The following is a 20,174-nucleotide window of genomic DNA, read 5'->3' as shown; positions in this document are numbered from 1 at the left end:
AAGAGTTTTTGAAAGACATCGCAACTTTTCAACCAGAGCGATCGCTGCAACTACGGCGTTCCTGTCTGGTGTGCCCCTGCTTGATCTCTGCAGGGCTGCTACGTGGAGGTCAACGCACACCTTCACAAAATTATACTGCATCGACAGGGATTCCAGGGAGGAGTCCAGATTTGGCCAGGCAGTGCTGCGCAACCTGTTCGTTTGAAGGTGAGCCTGGTGAGGAGGTAAGAGATGCTTAATGTTGAGATGCTTAATGTTGAGCCTTGCCACCCCACGTGATTCTGCTTGAGTGTACTGCTATGTATTCTTTATTCATGAACATGTGAATCCATGCCAGAACCCATGGTGAAGAAGGAAAAAGTTACTTACCTGTAACTGTTGTTCCGCAGCATGGGTCTGGCATGGATTCACATGCGAACCCTCCCGCATACCCCTCTGCAGCTCTTCTCTTGGTCCTACTGCCACTCTACATGCTACCAAATCCGAAGATAGCTGCCAGAGGAGGGGCTTAGGTAGAGGGCAGTCATTGGCTGGGGGCAGTATGACCCAGAGACCAGTTGTTAGGAGAAAGACAGTTCAGAAGTGAAAGTGAAACTGATTTTTTCTTTACTGAGGATTCCCAGCCTGACCGGGAAAATTCATGAGAAAGCGTATCCATGCCAGACCCATGCTGGAGAACAACAGTTACAGGTAAGTAACTTGTTCTTTCTAGACAGACAGTGCATGAATGCTTTAATCAGCCTGATCGGTCATATTCAGGACCCAGACAGTCGCAGGAGGAATGCGACGACGGCCGCTGTGACTCTTTTGAGATCAGAAATGGGAGAGAAATCTTGAGAAAGCCCAGGCAAACCCCTGGGGGACCCCTTGCTGTCTCTCCCTTGCAGCCATACCCGCTAACCTGTCTGCTCACAAGACTTTCCGCCATAGCCAATCCCGTGGTGCATAATTGCGAAAGCCTGCACCTAGTTCAGAATGAAAAGATGATTTCGGGTCACCCTTTTTAAAATTCTATTTTATTGAGCATTTGTTAGGCGTGTATACAACTGAATAGTTTTCAAAGCGCCACAAGGCTAAATTGGAAGGGAACAGGGAAGAATAACAATGGCAAAAAAAGTAAAATACAGTCATGGTCCTACTAGGCCTTGTGGCATTTGGATGTGCAAGTGCAGTGATGAGAAGTGCAAGAGATAGGGAGGAGTGGGCAAGTGCTGTTGGAGGCCCCGGTAGGGAGGTGCTAAGGGGAGCCAAGGAGAGGAACCTCAGGTTAAGTGCTAGTGCAGCGGACTCCCAATGGTGGAATGCAGAGCCGCCAACAGGGGCCTGCATGGGCAGTGCAGTTGGGGCCCAGGGTGCTGGTATCGACTGGGAAGAAGGGCCTTAAGCTTGCACATGAAGGTAATGCGTGAGGAAACCCCTCTTGAATCATTTGAAACAGGCCTATGAAACTAGGCCTCCAGAGGCGGCCTGGGAATCTCCATCCTGCAGCAAATACATTGGACAAAGGGAGAGTCTCTGAGGAAAAGGGCCACTGTGTCTACTATTAACCACCTGTTGAACGCTGCATCCAAAAAAGATTGCTTTTTTCGGCTGATTTGGAGCAGTCTTCAATGGATCAGATTGTGCTGACATTGGGGCGGTTTCAACCTGCAAACCTCCCTTGATGCTGCACCCCACCCAGTCCCCTTTGCAAACAATGCCCCATGTTCCCCCTGCTTCTGCACTGGCAGGATTTTCTTTCTATTTGGGTTGTTTCACCCCCAGCTCTCCATTCGTCTCTCTCTCTCTCTCTCTCTCTCTCTCTCTCTCTCTCTCTCTCTCTCTCTTTTTCCCGGTCTCTGTCCCTCTCTTTGTTTCTCGGTCTCTCTCTCTCTTTCTCTTTCTGTTTTTCTTGCTCTCTCTCTCTTTCTCTCTCTCCCCCTCCATAACATGTCCGCTCTGCAACTTTCATTTCCGTCCAGTCTTTGGCAGTCAGTCTTTTTTGCTCAAGATCCATAGATCGCAGGAAAAATAACTTGATACCCTTTGCTTTTGGAACATCCCATTTTGATTGAACCTTTTCTCATGACAAACATGTATTGAAGATCGTGAATTATGACCTATGGTTATGGTTTCTGTCTTAGTCCCAGGGGAAACTCTGACAGTACATATTACCCGTGATGCTTTCTTTGGAATGCTCTTACATACACATTCTATTATTGCCATAGAAGTTGCATTCAAATTAAAAATAGGTTGATGGGGTCAAAGCTTGGGTTTCTTACCAACACACAAGACCTGTGCATCCTAATCGTTTTGCTTATAATCTTTGAACAACTTTGTATTAATTTGACTAAGAAAATCATTTATCATTTGAAAACATCCATCTGTTTGTCTATCCCGTTAACATTTTGCAACAATGTATAAACAAATCAAATATTGCTGTGCTCATATCTAACAGTTCCCAATTTCCTCCTTGAGTCTGTCACTTTAATGTAATTTATTAGTTAATAATGTATATCCCTTGTTACTTATAAAGTCTTGATGTTGATAATCCAGTCAGTTTATGCTTTATACTCGGCTCTATTTATTTTCACTCCTTTGGGTACTCTTCTAATGTAAATAATGTCCAATTTGATACTTAGTTGTTTTTAGATTACAATCCGTATGTTGAAAGAACTTCCATGATTACTTGATAATCCTATTTTATGGTATTACTTGAACATCTGCTTTATTCTGGTTTTAGTCCTAGGGTTAAGACTTTCTACTGAAAAAAATTTAATATGTGTTCTGTCACTCATGTGGGTTACCAGGAAGACAACATCTTATGTAGTACTTAATGATTTTGGACTTAATTTACTAATCCAAAATGTGCTCCTTTTCAATCACTTTTCCATGTTGGTTCCAAGTCTCAAAATGGGATCCAGGCTTCCTATAGTGGCCTACTCCTAAGCAAAGTCATATAGACAAGAAGTAGACCATGATGTTAAATGACATGTATATAGCACAGTTAATGTCTAATTGAGGAGTGATGTTCCATATCAAAAACCTTTTTCTCAGGAAATTGTGTTCTTAAAATCGGGTTTCCCCAATGTGGCTGAAACAATATCCAGATGTAACTCCTGAAGTGGGACCCTTACTGAAAGTGAGATAGTTCTCTCTAGGCTGGACTACTGCAACAGCCTCTTTCAATATCTGCCTGCCTCTACTCTCCAACCTCTGCAACTCATCCAGAACAGGACTGCAAGACTTGTCCTTGGCCTCAAGCCTAGGGATCGTATCTCTCCAGGACTGAAATCTGTGCACTGGCTCCCAGTGGCTGCGAGGATCAAGTTCAAAACCCTCTGCATTGTCCATAAGGCCTTCTGGGCCCGGGGGCCTCAATACCTTCAACTCTCTTTTCCTAAATATCTTCCCTCTCAAGCTCTTCTCTCATCCGTCTCCAACTGCCTTAGGGTCAGTCGCTTTGACTGGGTCCTCCCTCTGGAAATGGCCTCCCGGCCTTCCTGAAAACTTGAGGAGAACCATCTCCGGTTCTGGAAGCACCTCAAAACCTTTATCTTTGCTTCTGCCTTTTCTCCTCCTCTCCCCTGCTGACCTCCTGGCTGAAACTGAATCTGCACTGGTTACCTGGCTACCCTCTGTTCTTGGCTCAGGTCCCTCCCCCGCCAGTTCACACACGCCAGCACTGCCTGCCTGGCAACCACGGCACTTGGGGACTGTTTCTGTATCCCTACAGTCCCACTACCAGCACTTGACATCTGATGTCTGCACTTACCTTGCACGGGCCACCGGGTGGCCGTTACTTTATTTCTTGTTATTATTCTATGCCCATGTACTGCACTGTCCCTTCTCTCTTCCCCCCGCACTTTCCCCTTTCTCCCATCCCATGCACTTGTGCGATCAGAATGACACTTGGCCTAGTAGGAGTGTATAGGCACATTATAAATGCCTTATCATATCATATCATATCTTGTGCATACAGCTAGCAAGGAACTGCCCTACCAACAAGAATTTAGCATTGTGTCATTTCTTTATACTTTGCTTATTTATGTTTAAATAATTAAATGCTTTACCTTCCCTTTAGATTTGATTGAAACACTTTCTGAAGACCGAGCGTGTTTATTAGAAGAGAAGAAAAAAATGGAAGAAGAGATTAGCAATTTGCGTAGTAGTCATTTTCTTTCTTCAACCTGTGTGACTTCAGTTTCTGAATCTAGTGGAGCCTGTGCGCCTGATCTTGCAATGGAGATGGAGAGGTTGACTTACGAAGCTGCTGGGCCTGAAGAAGAAAGGATTGATTCAGCATTGGAAACCAGCATGATGGCTGTTCAGTATGTATTACTACTGTAACATGTGTGCTATTAGTAGGTTGTCTAATTTAAACCTATGCTATGAAATATAATTTACTGCCAATAGTGTTCATGAAGGATTTCCGTCAGTGGCTTCAATTTATTGAGAATAGAGGGCTACAGAAACAGAAGTGATCTCACTGTACCTTCCCTCCTCCATTGAGAAAGAAATGCCAAAGAAAAAAGTGTTAAAAATCAAAAGTATAACAATGATGCCCACGAAAATGCTCTCCAAGGTAAAGACCCGTGGATCCAGAGCGTGATCCCCTTCCCCTGGGTTCTTAAACAGGATGGCAAAAATGTCTCTTTAACTAACAGTTACTTTGTGTCTTCACTGGACTCACAAAGTTCTTGCTCAAGCAACGGGTTCTGTAACAGTCTTTCTGTAGATGTTCTTGTAACTTTGCATATCACCTGGTATATACTGCCCTGCCAGGAATCTTGATACAATTACAACTGCCTGGTGTACTTGCCTGCCTGGAGCTTTTATACATTTCAGGGTTCTTTAATATAACTTCAGCTGCCTGCGGTATTCGCCTGCCAGTACCTATTAAGTGTTTTGCAGTTCTTTAGCTCTACCACAATAGCATATACCATGAGAGGCTTGGGATATGTATGGTAATATTTGCTCCCCCACACTGGCATCTCACGCATCTGTACTTGATTGGGGGTTGCTTTTGTACTTTGCCTTGTCTGCATTCATACATTCTTCTTATTGGGTCTTGGGTTTGTACTTTGCTTTGACTGCATTCGAACAAACTTTGCTTTTGTACTTTGCCTTGACTTCATTCAAAAAATCTTTGTGTATTTTCTGCATTAACAATCTCGTTACCATTCAATCACTTGTCAGCGTGCTTGTTGGAAAGCCAGGGGTCCCCAGCTGCTTTGGGACGACCCACCAGTTCCTTCCACCGTCTCTAATGTTGCTTGTCCCTCTGCGATGGGGTCACTGCACACTCTTTCCAATTTGCGAGTGTGCAGATATTCTTCCAGCTTCCTGTGCTGCTATGTGGTCACACTCCAGCTTTCCTCTTCGGCTTGGGTTGGAGAATGCTGTTTCATTGTGCGACCCAACCTGCAGGAGCTCCTGCTCGGCCCTTGCTTGCACGCAGCGTTTCTCCTCCTAACCCGGTGGCCTTCTCTGTTTCGCCGGCCTGGTCGGTGAACCTTGCTTCCGTGAGTCTCAGCATGGGTAGTAACGTCTTCTCCTGCACTGCTCTGCTCAATAGTGCAGTTGCCATCTTTAAATGTCCTGCGCCTGAAGACTTCGGAAAACAACTACTTTGTATGTTGTACTTCGAGTTCCTGTCACTTTGCACAAACTACCATGTCCTCCTCCTCGTCTCAGTACCTGGGTGGTTATGGGAGTTGGAGTCCATAGTTATCTTTGGACTTTTAACTCCTACATTGTTTCTTTCATGGATTTCTCCTAAAGGCACTTCAGGTGTTGTGTGTGTTAAGTCAAAGTTGGGGGACTGATCAGAGTAGTATGGAGAAAAGGTCTCTTGACTTCCTCTACGAGGGGGAACCGTTAGTTGACAATAGACCATTAAGGTCCTTGGTACTGTGACTCGTCCATTGAACTCATAACATCTTCCCGGTGGTTGTCTCCTCCAATGTGATCCTCCTTCATATAATCACCCCCAGGGTCAGGATCAGGTAGTGGCTGCTGTCCCCTGGCCACATGGGAGGAGGTACCTGCCACGGAATCTGTGATGACTTCATTGGATTCATCACAGCACTGAGTCCTGTGTTTTAAAACACCCATACGTTTTCTATTGAAAATACCAAATTCAATCACATTTTGGTAGAATTTCTTTTCTATTTATTAAATGGATTTGGCATGTGCAATACCAATACCAAATTTTAAAATATTCCAACAGTAACATAATTGGGCACATGTACATGTTTCACCCAATGTGGACATGCAGAACGCCTCCATCCTGAGGGGAAAGAATAACAAACAAGGGTAATGATCCACTATGGGACATTTGAAATGAAAGAAACATACTGAAAATAGAAGCACAAATTTGTGTTGAGAAATCCACACACGAAATAAATGAAAGTCTGAATGACAGAAACAATTCTCCATATAAGGGGCTACCAATTCTATTGTGATTTAGATCAAACAAGATATAAATCTCCATATGAGGAAATGGGAACAATTTGAACTTTGATATAAGGGAATTGTATTGAAATTGGTACACAGTGGATATGATGTGATGTTAAGACACAGGCAGAATACAAATTAAGAAAAAATAGAAATGTACTTGTGTGAAATAAGTTGAATGTTTATGTCCATCAGGGTCACTCCATTCTGGATTGAAAGCAAACATTTGGGTGAAATGCACAACTGAAATTAGCTTTTGGTAACATTCAGGTGATTTATATTCAGGTGAAAAGTTGATTAATGCAAATATGAAAATCTATTGACGTGATGAAACTTTATGACCATAAGGCTCTGTTTTGCCTTGAGAAAGCCCACATTGGGTAAAGAGATGCGTGTGCCCCATTAGGTTAATGTTCGCATATTGTAAAATTAGTTATTGGGAAGATTATATCATTTTCACCCATTTCAACTGCTAAAATAGACATTTTCTGTCAAAATGTGATTGAATTTGGTGTTTAGAATAGAAAGCTATTGTTTTTTAAACCTAAGACACAGTGCATATTACCTAACTACTTATGTTATGTTATTAATGTTTGTTTAAATTAGACTGTCTGCGAATATTAGTCTGTTAGGTGCCTGCAGCTGGAAACTAACTGGTTAAGAGATTGTCCTCTCCGATATCTTTTTCTCTACCTGTGGTGTCCCCCAGGGATCTAACCTCTCTCCCTGGCTTTTCAACCAATACCTGGCACTCCTGGCCCCCACTTCCACTGCTATGAGGTTGACACCCAGCTCATCTTCAGGTTACCCTCGGCCTCCTCTACTTCCCTCATCTCTGACTGTCTGTCTGCTATCATGCAGTGGTGTACCGCCAATGACCTCTGCCTTAATGCCAGTAAAACTGAGATTCTTCTCATTGGTACACCCACTCCCTCCTTTCTTGTAGCTCTCTGGCCGGCCTCTCTTGGTCCTCTTCCGGATCCCACCTGCAAGGCTAAAAACCTGGGGGTCATCTTCGACTCTACAGTCTGCTTCTCTCCCCACATCTGACGTCTCTAAGAAGAGAGGTATTCTTCCTTTCCTCTCCTTCCCCGAGAAGCTCACTGTCTCCAGAGCTCTGGTTCTCTCTAGGCTGGACTATTGCAACAGCCTCTTTCTTAATCTGCCTGCTTCTACTCTCCGCACTCTGCAACTTATCCAGAATAGGACTGCAAAACATTTCCTTGGCCTCAAGCTCAGGGATCATAACTCTCCAGGACAGAAATCGCTGCACTGACTCCCAGTGTGTAACGCTCATCTTGTATACACGGGGACGTCTCTCAGCCTGTTCTGACCTCTTATGACCTCAAACCCTTCCCTGGAGGCTATTCGACTGGAGACTGGGCCTGAAACACAGAATTGGTAGAGTTAAACTCCCTATTGTCTCTGTGTGCTTGAACCCCTTCTTCCCCGGGGTCCAACCCTTCCCTTTGATCCACAGCTCACCTTGTTTTCTTGGATAGTGTTCTCTCCGTCCTGCTTTAAGCGCAGGGGCGCGTTGATTGATGCAGGCTCTTTGCTGCCTAGTTACTTCACTGGCAAGAGTCCGACAGGTAAGTATAATGAGTCTTTTGAACAGTTCTCTAACTTCGTTCCTTTCCTTCCTTAGATGATGGCCGGCGTCCGGGGATGGCGGCGTGCTGCTGAGATGAGTAGCGCTGAAGGTGAGTGGGAGCGTGATGCGCGATGCACCCCTTTCGTATTTGTATTGAACAGAGTTCTTTTCCTGTGTCTTTTAGGTGCCGCGACGTTTTCAGCGTGGATGCCGGTTATGAAGAACAAATGCAGTGAGTAAGCACGGTATGCGGCGCCTTTAGATGTGTACACGCTAACCTGGAGTGTCTTTTCCCTCTTGCAGATGGATGAGAAGTTCCGGTGACGGAGTTCCCTCAGAGCAGCTGGGATTCAGGTAAGCGTTTGAAGCTCGTACAGTATTTAAAAAATAAGCGAAGATTTGCAGAATGCTTACTAATGCCTTTTTTCTGTTCTTTTCCCTTTTCCTTAGGAAGCGGTGTGCCGGGATGGGAATGACACCGCCGAAGATGCCCGCAGAACAGAAGGAGCGATGAATGATGGGCAGAAGCGCTGCAAGGTAAGGCTGTTCCTAACAGTGTTCTTGCAGGAGCTGAGTGCAGAAGAAAGATGCAGTCCTACTGGAGACCGATCCGAACACGGTGAGTGTTGCGCTGCAGGTGCAGAAAACACAAAGCATGTTTCTCAGCCTGGGCGTGGCTTAATAGTCTCTGGGTATCCCAGGTGTCTCTGGGCTGAACCACACCCAAAAGATTAGACTGCACATGCAGTTCTGGGAACCAGAATATGTGGGGACATCCATCTTGTCCCCATCAATGCACTACAAGTCCAATCCCCAATGTTATACTATGGGAGTGAGTGAGTCTGGTGCCACAAGCTGCAAGTCTGACTCCAAGTGGGTCTTTGGAGGGATGGAGAGGCCCTTGAGGGCCATGTAGATGATCGTGGCCTGGCTCCAACCTGACATCTTGGAGGGCTGGGGATATGAGGGGCAGGAATCATGACAGAGTGACTGCGAGGATTAAGTTCAAAAGCCTCTGCATCGTCCATAAGGCCTTCTGGGGCCAGGGGCCTCAATACCTTCAACTCTCTCTTCCTAAATACCTTCCTTCTCGAGCTCTTTGCTCATTTACCTCAAACTCAGTCAGTGTCAGTCGCTTCTCCAAGCAACGAGTTGGTGGTAGATCTCTTTCCTCAGCTGGGTCCTTCCTCTGGAACGGCCTCCCTGAAACTTGAGGAGAATCATTTTCGGTTCTGGAAGCACCTCAAAACCTTTCTCTTTGCTTCTGCTTTCTCTCCCTTGCTGACCTCCTGGCTGACACTGAAACTGCACTGTTTAACTGGCCACCATCTGAACTCGGGCTCAGGTTCCCTCCCCCGCCAGTCGCACTCCTGCACTGCCTTCCTGGCCACCCCCGCACTTGGGGACTGTTTCTGTATCCCTACAGTTCCACTACCATCACTTGACACCTGTTGTCTGCCTTTACCCTTGCACTTGCCACCTGCTGGCCTTACCTTTACTGTTTATTTATTTATTGATATCCCACGCACTGCACTATCCTCTCCCACTTCCCTCCCACACTTCTCCTCCTTCCCATGCACTTGCCTGATCTGAATGACACTTGGCCTAGTAGGATCGTTGTTTGTCTTCCCTCTGTTCCCCCTCCCTTGCCTCGTTGCGCTTTGAAACACTTGTGTATAGGCGCGTTATAAATGCCATATCATAACATCATATCATCATAGTATATCATTGTGGTTATATATAACTGATAGAAATAATTCAGGAGTTGGCGCAGGGCTTATTATCCACTTCTTCTGATTATGTTAATTTTCTTCAGGTCTTTCGGATGCTATGTTAATATTCTTCATGTATAAATTCATGTATTACCTAGTGTTTGCGTTCTGCATGTTGAGTGCACATTTGCACTCAACTCAGGCAGCCTATATGTCTGATATGTTTGTCCATGCCCCAGGTCATATAGCAGCATTTCCCAATGGAATCACAATATACCCTGTGCTCAGTGTAGTTGTGAGGGTCCTAAGGACAAATGCATTTTGATCCTGCAGGGGGTAATAGGGCTTTCCATTGCCTGGGCATGGGAAATGCCTTCTGTTTGGTTATACTCATGTATGCGAGTGTCCAAGTTTTATTCCTTTTTTTTATTCCTACTGCCTTTTTGGAAGTCTTTTTGCATTGACTTATTGCAATTCTTAGAACATAGATCAAAAATAGGACTAGTATTAAAATGGCCATCAGTACCTTCAATGCATTAGCCAGCCAGGAGGGGATCCATGAGAACAGGTTATTAAAGCAGTCATCAGCAATATCATCTACCTCTTGTGTGTATTAAGGTTGCTATGGCTTCTCTGTCTCCTCATTGTGGGCAGGTATGTATGTGCTGCAAGAAGGCCCAATTTCTACGCACACTCCTCCCCTCCCCCATCCATGGTCGTTATCATATTGAGAACATACTTGTTCTGGAGGGTCATGAATCTTGTTGCCCTCAATTCTTTTCTTAAGGCATTAAAGCCTTTTACAGTTGTGTTTGTCGGCAACAGCACAAGTGGGTTATCTGCAGCTATTTTGCATTTGTATTGGCTTGCAATCCGACAGTAGCGATGCAAAGAACGTCTCGGATCTATCGAACTGTTTATCTGGTATCAGGTCATGCTTCCCCTTATGGGTGGCATGTAAATATGTGCATATATGTTGCAGCACTGATTTCGAACGAGTGCCGTCTTGTGGCCAAGGCATAAACATTCTGCCACACGTATTTCTGACCCAATCAATGTGGTACTTGATATTTTTATTTTTATATCTGGGAAGTGTCTTACATAAATGAACAATAGGGGTGTCCGCCATTCTGACAATGTGAAACACAACTTACATTGATCATCGGTTTCACACTTCGCTCACCTTCTTTCCGTTCCTTTTCAAAACTTCTCCCCACAATAGTTCCACCAATGTACCACACCCACATCTCTCTCTGAGACCAAATCCTCAGTAACCCACAATAATTCCTTTTGAGCAGCACGCAAATGCTACACACGCTCCACAACCTTCTACCTGGTCCACAACACCAATTCACTTTTCCTACCAACACAATGAAAAAACACCTTTACAATTCTATATAACCCCACAACACAAGGCTGGCGCCAGCAAATATCATTACAAATCAAAATACGGCTGTCTTCCCATATAGGAGGGGGATTCCACTCTTTATCTCTGCCCCATAAAGAGGCGTTTTGTGTAATCTTCCTCAACCTTGTCAAAGTTATACAATACATTCATATTTTTACTTCTCATAAATCACCAATACACAAAAACCCTTACACCCTAGTTTTAATGTGCATCGTTCGTTCATCCATGGATCCTCTAAGAGTCACCAGCGTTGAGCCTCCTCTAGCTGACTGCTCTCCTCCATGGCCTACAGGGACAGGCATGACTCTTCCGTCAAAGAGGGTACCTGCCGACCCTTCTTCTTAGATGCATACTTATCGCTCTTCTCCACAGACCTCCCTCGCTGTCTGAGAGGAAGCAGCGAGAAGCCCTCGATTGTCTGGATACATCTAGAGGCCCATCCTCTGCTACCAAATGTTAAGGAGGTGCTGAGGATCAGCCAATCATTTAGGAAAAATACTCAATGATGGACTCGGGTGCATGTCAAAATCCAACTTTATTCAAACAACGAATCTAAGCTGGGACAACATGAAACAGCAACAGCATTTTCTCTTATAGCTCTCGTATTCCAGACGATTACAAGCTGGCTTTGTTACACAATTGCATCAGAAATGACGTCATGTTGCATTATCGATTTACAAAACCTACTGGGAATCTGGATTGGTTAGTAGCTCAAGCTGCATTTAGAATGTTTAAAGGATAGTTACTTTATTGGTTAAAATGTATCTGATGGCTCGATCTCTACCCATCCCGCCACAGATATTATTTCTAACACATTTTAAAGGCAGTTAATTGGTCAGCATTATCTATCATGGGTGGTGTGCCCTTCTACTTATTAAGGCTTTGGCTAATTCTATTGTGCATGTTGTGTTCTTTGGGACCACTAATGTCGCAGGTTGGTTACTTTCTATAAAGTCTTTTGGCATGCTGATTGTTAGGCAGAAACCTGTACAGTTCCCTTAGGGACCACTGCAAAAGGTTTAAGACTACAGGTGTTGGCAGTAAACCCAATTGGTAGTAGTCTGTACCACCCAGATTTACCTGGTAGCTGTGGCTGAGCAGCCAGACTCAAGAAGAGTTAGACAGTGTATAGAGTATACAAGATAGGTACAAAAGTACCGTAGCACAAGCAAACACTGACCAAAGCTTGGGTATAAAAGTATATAATTATTTATTTAAAAACACACTTTGTAAAATACGCTAACACTGTTGGCATGTGCTGGAATCAAGGTGGATTGCATTACATTGATTATTGATATACTTTGTGTCCAAAGGAAACCATCCAGTAGTTTTGGTTTAGCCAAGGTAAAGTGTACTTATTGTATTTAACACGAGAATCAACACCATGGCCTGCTTTAGGCCTGAGGACTACTCTTATGCTGCAATGGAAAATGTGGTTACAATGTGTATAGAGAAGGGCCTCAATTGTGAAGGAAGTAAGCTTGAATTATTACAAAGGTTATGGGACCATATGCAGGGTTTCAGTGGACCCGTGTCCACTTCTAACAATATTGCTGGGAGTGAGGATGGTGAGGGTTCAGGCAGCTGTCCAAACTCCTCAGAGGAGGAATATGAGGGTTCTGATGAGGAGGATGTTAGTTCACCCCCTCTCCTTCTCTTGCATCTACCTTACTGCCTACCATGTGTTCTGAGATATCTAAGGAACTGAATATAAGAACATTCCTGTGGGAAAATATGAAGAGTGGGAATATGAGAAAAAGTATAACAGGTCTGTAGAAGACCATTTTCTGCATCCCTCTTCTTTTTCCAGGTCTTCTGTGTCTACAGCTTCCAGGTTCCCAGAATTGGTGAGTCCGTATGATCTGAAGTATGACATTGTTGTATGGCTGAAAACTTTTGACCTCACTTGTAAAAGGTTTGGTCTGTGTGAGAGTGATAGAATACCCTGGGTTCTTTTTAGACTTCCCAAGAGAGACTACCAAGTTCTCTTGGATTTACCTGAAATAGAAAGAGGTAACCTGCATAGGGTAAAAACAGCTCTCATGGATAGAAATACGAAAAAAGCTTCTACATATCTACACTCCTTAAGGGAGTCTGAGCATAGATGTAGGTCGAAAAGTGCTGTCTCCTCATCCCTTAAGAAATCTGTCAATACTGAGTATAGCAGAAAAGCTGTGGTCTTAGACTCAGCTGAGCCCCCTTGTAAAAAGGCTGAGGCTCTTACACTTGAAGTAAGAGAGGTCCCCTTAGGAGACCCCTCCTTAGAGATAAAAGGCATCAACTGCCACTCTGAAAGGCACTTGGGTGTAGCAACCATAACTTCAAATAGGAACAAAGCCCCTAGGCCCACAAAGCTAGAGGTCACTCCTGTGACCCCACCTTTAGCTGCTGCTAAGGTGATAGAGCCTCTTGAAAAACCACATGTAGTGGGCATGGTTCAACTAGTTACCAGAAACTTAAAAACTTCTGATCTAGTACCAATATGGTGTAATACCATTAACCAGGTCACTGATGTGACCCCACCTTCAGTTAACACTGAGTTGATAGAACCTCTTGAAAACCCACCTAGAGTGGAAGTGGTTCGCCCTGTGGATAGAAACTTATATATTCCTGTCCAATCTATAACACTGTGTAAAACTTTTTTGAACCTGACAAGAACCTTAGTGTTCATGTCACACACCCTGTGTGGTGTATGTCCTTTAGAATAAAGGCCCCTTCAGTTAAACCTGTAGTGGCTGAACCATTTGAAAACCCACTTACAGTGGAAGTGGTTCCTAAAACTCTAAACATGGATACACCTGAAAACCCACTTACAGTTGAGGTGATCCAGGATGTACAAAGCTTAGGTGTTTTAACAACCCTAAGAGGGCAAGGAGTTTCCCTGACCCCAAGGTAGGAATTGAGTTTTCTCCTTTAGTTCAGAGTGCCCAGAATGTAACTTCTAGGACTGAAAAACTGAACACCAAAAAGAGTTATAAGAAACCTAAGAATAGCTTTCTTACTAGGTCTTCAAATAAAAAGCCTGTGACTCCAACTACTCCTACAGGAGAGAGGTTTTCTGTCAAGGCTAGGGTCTCTGTTTCAAGAGACCACTCTAAAGCTGTGGGATCCTCTATAGCGAATCCCACTGTAAGTCCTAATGTTAGCAGGGCAACCTCTAACAAAGGCAAATCAAAATCTAGAATATTAGGGAAATGGGAGCCCAAACCATGCTCTACCATTTCAGTTCCAATTCTAAAGTCTTTGACCCACACTACTTCTGAGGAAGGTGTGGATAGACAAGTTGGAAACCTAACTAGGCCTTTGAGGACTGGTAAACCTCAAAGCTGGTGGAAATCCAGAAAAGATATGTCTAAGGCTAAGCCCCTTGACATTGTGGGCTCTTCTGCTGAAGACCCCCTTGTAAATCCTAGTGTTAGAAGGGAAAACCCTAACCAAGGTAAAAACAGATCTAAGAGGAAGTGGAAGGATGTGCAATGCTTTGCCACAACCCCTCCAACTAGGATACCTGAAACCCAACCTGCTCATGTGAGAGAGGCGGTAAGGAATCATGGAGACCCCTCTAAGTCTAAGGGATTTCTTTATAAGAACCCTTTTAAAAAGCCTATTGTAGGTTCAGAGGTTGTCACAACTTCAGAGGGACTGTTTAATCAGATTCCCTATACCTTAGACAAGAGTAAAGTGCCCAACACTACTTGTAGGTCATATAGTTTGCAAATGATAACTAATAAGAGAAAAAGTATCACAGCAAGGGTTACAAAAAGAGTGCTAGTTGACTCAGCAAACAGTTTAACAGACTTGAAACAAGATATCCATCCAGGTGAGGATTAGCTTCTCATGTTCCTTAGTCTGGGGGGGACGAGTGTTAGGTAAGATTTCCACAGAGATGGTAAATCTTCCTTTCCTGGTTCAACTTTTTGCTTTTCTAGTGGGATATTTTTCATTAATACCTCAGTGAGTTGGAACCTTTTGCCACACTCACCTAATCTTTTTTTTTTAATATTTTTATTTTATTTTGAAATCAAACAAACACACTACAACTGTTTCAAAACATAGATCGCATCATAGTCCAGCACATTTTCATTAGAACTCCCCAACTCCCCCCTCCCCTTTAAACTGGAGCCGGTTCTCACATGTCATTTACGGGAACATCATTGGGTAGCACAGTACTTAGGCAGTCATCATCCGGGTCCTCTGTTCCGTTGTTACCCTGGTGAGGGTTTGCTATAGAGGCCACCAATTGCCACCAGGCCAGCAAGGGCCCTACTTCCTCCTCGCCCCCCCTGGTGACCGCTTCGAACCAGACTACAGATTCAGCTTCCGCCCACCTCAAGAGGTCCGTCCACCATAGCTCCACCCTAGGTCTGTGGGCCGCCTTCCAGCCCATGGCAATCCTGCGATTGGCCAGAACACAAGCCAGGTCCTTCATCTTGCTTATGTGTTTTGAATGCCGGGGTCTAGGGAAAAGCCCAAGCATGCATGACCAGGCCGATTCCACATCCAGCACCACCCCCCCCCACCAGCCAGTTTCATCTTGACCTCGTCCCAAAATCTGTGCACTTCCGGGCAAGCCCAAAACATGTGTAGCAGTCCCGCATTCACCTCCCCACACCTGGGGCATTGCTGCGTAGCTGGTCCCCCAAACTTTGCAATCTTCCCGGGGGTTAAATAAGCCCTGTGGGTAACGGGACACCTTTTTGTGGTACCTCTGGGCCCGTTCCCATTGCCAGTCCGTCATCGGTCCTCCCACCTCCTCCTCCCAGTCTTGTCTCAATTGGAGCAACTCCTTCACTGCCCTTACTCGCAGGAACTCGTATATCCTCGATATTTCGTGCCCGCCCTCCGATACATCATACATGGTTTCCAGGGAGGCGTCAGGGTCTTCCGCCAGCACTGTCTCAGGCCATCTTTCTCTAGTCTTTTTCACAAGCCTAGTGTAGGTTATATATTGGCCACTGTGTACCCCCGTCTCTTCCTGCAACCTCTGAAAGTCCACTGCCTCCCCTTCTTGCCATATGTTCCCGAGGGTGGCCAGGCCTACCTGTTCCCAGTATCTATGGACCGATTCAAGTAGTTGAGAGACGCTCCCGCACAGCGCCGCCAAAGGGGCCTGTTGAGAGTACGGCTCCGAGTCCCCCCCCAATTGTCCTGTGCCAGATATCCCAGCCCAGCGTCAGTAGCCACCCCTTGCCCACCAGTTTGTCTCTGCACAACCACACCACTTCCATCAGAAAGTATGGGGCTGTGTCTCCATGCAGAAGCCTAGCTTCCGCCGAGTCTTCAGCTGAAAGCCACCTGGCCACGTACTGCAGCTGCCCCGCCAGGTAATAGAGTTCAAAATTAGGCAGGCCTATCCCCCCCCTGTCACATGGGTTCTGGAGCTTCCACAGAGCAACCCTATTCCTAGAGCTGCCCCACACAAAACCCCTAAACACGCTATGAAGTTTCCCGAATAGGCTCCTAGGTATCAAAAACGGGACGTTCACAAAAAAGTGCGCGAGTCTAGGCAGGACCACCATCTTGAGCAAGGCCGCCCTCCCCATCTTGGTCAGGGGCAATCTAGACCAGAATACCATGCTGTTCTTGATCCCCCTCTATCGCCTTTTCCGTATTATGCTTGTGTTCTGCCTCGACCTTGTGGTAAATATTTATTCCCAAATACCTAAATGTCACGGGCTGCCATGGTATTGGCAGGACCGGCAGCCTCTGTACCGGGACATTCCTATATCTGCCCAAAGGGAAAAGACTAGACTTTCCAGGGTTCACCGATATGCCCGAGAGGATGGCGTACCGTTCTATTACCTCCAGCACGTACTGCAGGTTTTCTTCTGGATAACGCAAATAAAGGAGCATATCATCCGCATATAATGATATCAGGTGCTCTCCACTGACAGTGCTTATGGCCACCTCCCCATATTGTTGTCACAGGCATATTGCCAGCGGCTCTAATGCCAGTATATCCAGTATATATAGCATGGGTGACCAGGGGCATCCCTGTCTGGTCCCCCTGCAAAGCTGCCAAGAATCTGAGACTGTGGACCCTGTTTTGACTCTCGCCATCGGGGTGCTATAAAACAACTGGACCCATCTGAGGTATCCAGGTCCCATTCCGTACCCCTTCAGGACCGCTTTCAGCCAGGGCCATCGTACCGAGTCGAAGGCCTTGACCGCGTCTAACGACACTATAGCCAACTCGCCCGTGTCCCCCTCAGTTTGTTCTATAACATGGTGTAGCCTCCTGTGGTTATCTGTGATGTTCCTGCCTGGAACATATCCCGTCTGATCTGGGTGTATCAGTTTCTTAATCACCTTCTTCAGTCTATTAGCCAGCACAGCCGTGAGTATTTTGCTGTCCTGGTTAAGCATGGACAAAGGTCTGTAAGACCCGCACTCCACGGCCGGCTTGCCTGGTTTCAAGAGTGGGATGATTACAGCCTCGCGGAGGGACAATGGGAGTTCCCCCTGCTTATAGGCCTCGTTGAAAGTGGCAAGCAGTGGCTGAAGCAACTCTTGCTTGTATGTTTTGTAGAACTCGCTGGGCAGCCCATCCGAACCAGGCGCCTTGCAAGTTGGCAAGTTCCGAATCACTACCTCCAGCTCATCCGAGGTGACGGGTGCGTCTAACTCGGCGCGTTGTAGATCGTCCAAGGTGGGCAGCTCGATGTCCTCCAATGGTTCCAGTATGTCTTCACACATATCCTCCCCCGTGTCCCCATACAAGTGTCTGTAAAACTTAAGGAATTCCTCATTTACCTCTTTCTGGGTGTTGCATATGCAACGTCTCTCATCCTTAATCTCACTGATCACCAAGCGGGGGGGTCTCACACTTATAAAGCCCGGCAGCAGTCTGCCCGGCTTGTCACCCCCTGCGTGTATCCTCTCTGTGTATTTCCTGTAATTGAGTCTGCATAGTCTATTCCAGAGTGCGCTGCAGGACAACTGTAGCTCCTTTACTTTGGTTCTGTTATCATGAGCGGTGCTCTCGCAACGCGTCAGAACCTCTAGCTCCCTTTCCACCTCCTAGAGTTCCCTTTCGACGCCCCTCTGTAGCCCCTTAGCTTGAGAAATGGCTACCCCGCGCACTACCACCTTAAACGCTTCCCACAGTGTGCCCACAGAGCCTACACTTCCCGTATTTATATCAAAGTATTCTTCGATGGCATCCCTCAGGCCCTCCCGAAACCCCTCGTCCTGCAGAGCCTCGGTCCTGAGTCTCCATGTAGGGATCCGCGGTCTTGGGGGCTGATGTCTCCAGTCTACCACCAAGGTCGAGTGGTCAGATAGTTCTCAGGCCTTGTATTCCGCTCCTTCTGTGTCTCTCACTATCTCGGCTGTTAAAAACATGTAATCTAACCTTGTGTGCAAATCATGTGGCACTGCGTAGTGTGAATACTCCCTAGCCGTGGGATGCAGCCTTCTCCACGTATCCTCTAGGCCTAGGTCTTTCAGTAAGGTACCCAGCGCTTTAGCCACTGCTGCCGTTTTCCCTGCCCTGACCTTGGACCTGTCCATTCTGGGATCCACAGTACAGTTAAAGTGCCCTCCCCACACTACCCTACCCCCTGCCAGGGGCCAATTTTACCGTAGAGGGTCCTAAAGTAAACCGCTGTGTCGTTATTGGGGGCATACAAATTTATGATGTGCACTTCTCTGTTTTCCAGGAGACCCGTTACCACCACCATTCTACCCTCCGGGTCCACCGTAGAATCAAGCATCCGAAACGGCACATGAGGCGCCACCCAAGTAATGACCCCTCTAGCATACGCCGAGTACGCCGCCCCTACAACATTGCCCTTCCATTTCCTCCTGACCACCTCCAGCCTTTCCCTAGTGAGGTGGGTCTCTTGCAGCAGGGCTATGTCTACGCGCATCCTCTTTAAGTACAACATCACTTTGTTACGTTTCAGGTAGCTGTTAAGGCCCCGTACATTCCAGGTCACGATTCTGAGATTACCCGATGCCATCCGGTCGGACTATCTCCATCCCATCCCTTCCCATAATGCTCCCTGTGTTAGTTTGTTCCTTGGCTCTCTCCCTTTTATTCACAAACAATACCCCCTCCCCCCTTCCCCAACTTCGCACCACTGCACACAACTCCCCCCCCCCCCTCCCTGCCAACCCCCAACAATAGCTCAGCTCCATCCCTGGATCTCAGGCCTACCCACGTCTGGACCCGTCTCGTGTCCGAGGACGAGGACCCCGCGGGGTGTCACCAATCTAACAGTGACCTAACTAAGTGTACTACTATTGGGTGCAGAGGGTGCTCCCCAGGAGCTCCCAGTCGTCTATTTAGGAGAAGTGTATTCAACGGGACCCGCCGGCAGATACCATGACTTCCTCCCCACAAGCACAATATCGTACTATATTCCAGTCCCAATGTCGTTACTCTGGCCTCACGGGTGCCTCTGCAACGTGCTACTTATCTCCAGCCGCTTCTGTCTGGGCATCCGATTCCTGAGGTCGACCTTGCATATCCAACCACTCCATCGCTTCGGTCGGCGTCTCAAAGAAGAGGGTTCTTATAAAACACCTTTAATAAGAACCCCAGGTGGGTTGTTGCTCTACCCACCTGGCGGGGGGTAGAGCAACATGTAGCGGTGGCCTGCTTGTCTAAGCCTCCTTTTCACCGTTCCAAAGTTCATTCGGCTCCGCTGTACGAGCAGCGTATAATCCGGATACGCCGTTATTTTCGCTGACCCCCTTTCTATCGTACCTCCTTTCCAGAAAAATTCGAGAATCTTTTCATGCGCACGTTAGCTCAAGATCTTCGCGATCAGCGGCCGCGGGGGGGGCTCCTGGGGCCGGTCTCCTGGTCAGGGCCCTATGTGCCCTTTCGACCCTGAACCCCTGGGTGAGCTCCCCGCCTGTGATCTCCTGCAAGAGCATGGTTTCAACGTAATCCGTGGGGTTCGATCCTTCCATTCCCTCCGGGACACCCACTATGCGAATGTTGTTGCACCTGGCGCGCCCCTCTGCCTGCTCTGCTCTGTCCTCCAAATTGCCCACTCGTTGCATGAGGGCA

General features: G+C 46.4%; 1 protein-coding gene across 3 annotated transcripts in view; it reads left to right on the top strand.

Annotated features, from left to right (window-relative positions):
* Positions 1-20,174, top strand: part of RB1CC1 (RB1 inducible coiled-coil 1) — a 1,537,866-nt gene that overhangs the window by 1,061,843 nt on the left and 455,849 nt on the right. For all 3 annotated transcript variants that reach the window (XM_069621043.1, XM_069621041.1, XM_069621042.1), the window contains exon 17: positions 4,064-4,310. In XM_069621043.1, the coding sequence (XP_069477144.1) occupies positions 4,064-4,310 (247 nt within the window). The remainder of the gene's footprint in view (positions 1-4,063; positions 4,311-20,174) is intronic.

This window comes from Ambystoma mexicanum, chromosome 5q, assembly GCF_040938575.1.
Source record: "Ambystoma mexicanum isolate Mex_15411 chromosome 5q, UKY_AmexF1_1, whole genome shotgun sequence".
Lineage (NCBI taxonomy): Eukaryota > Metazoa > Chordata > Amphibia > Caudata > Ambystomatidae > Ambystoma > Ambystoma mexicanum.
This window is presented reverse-complemented; position numbering and strand designations above follow the sequence as displayed.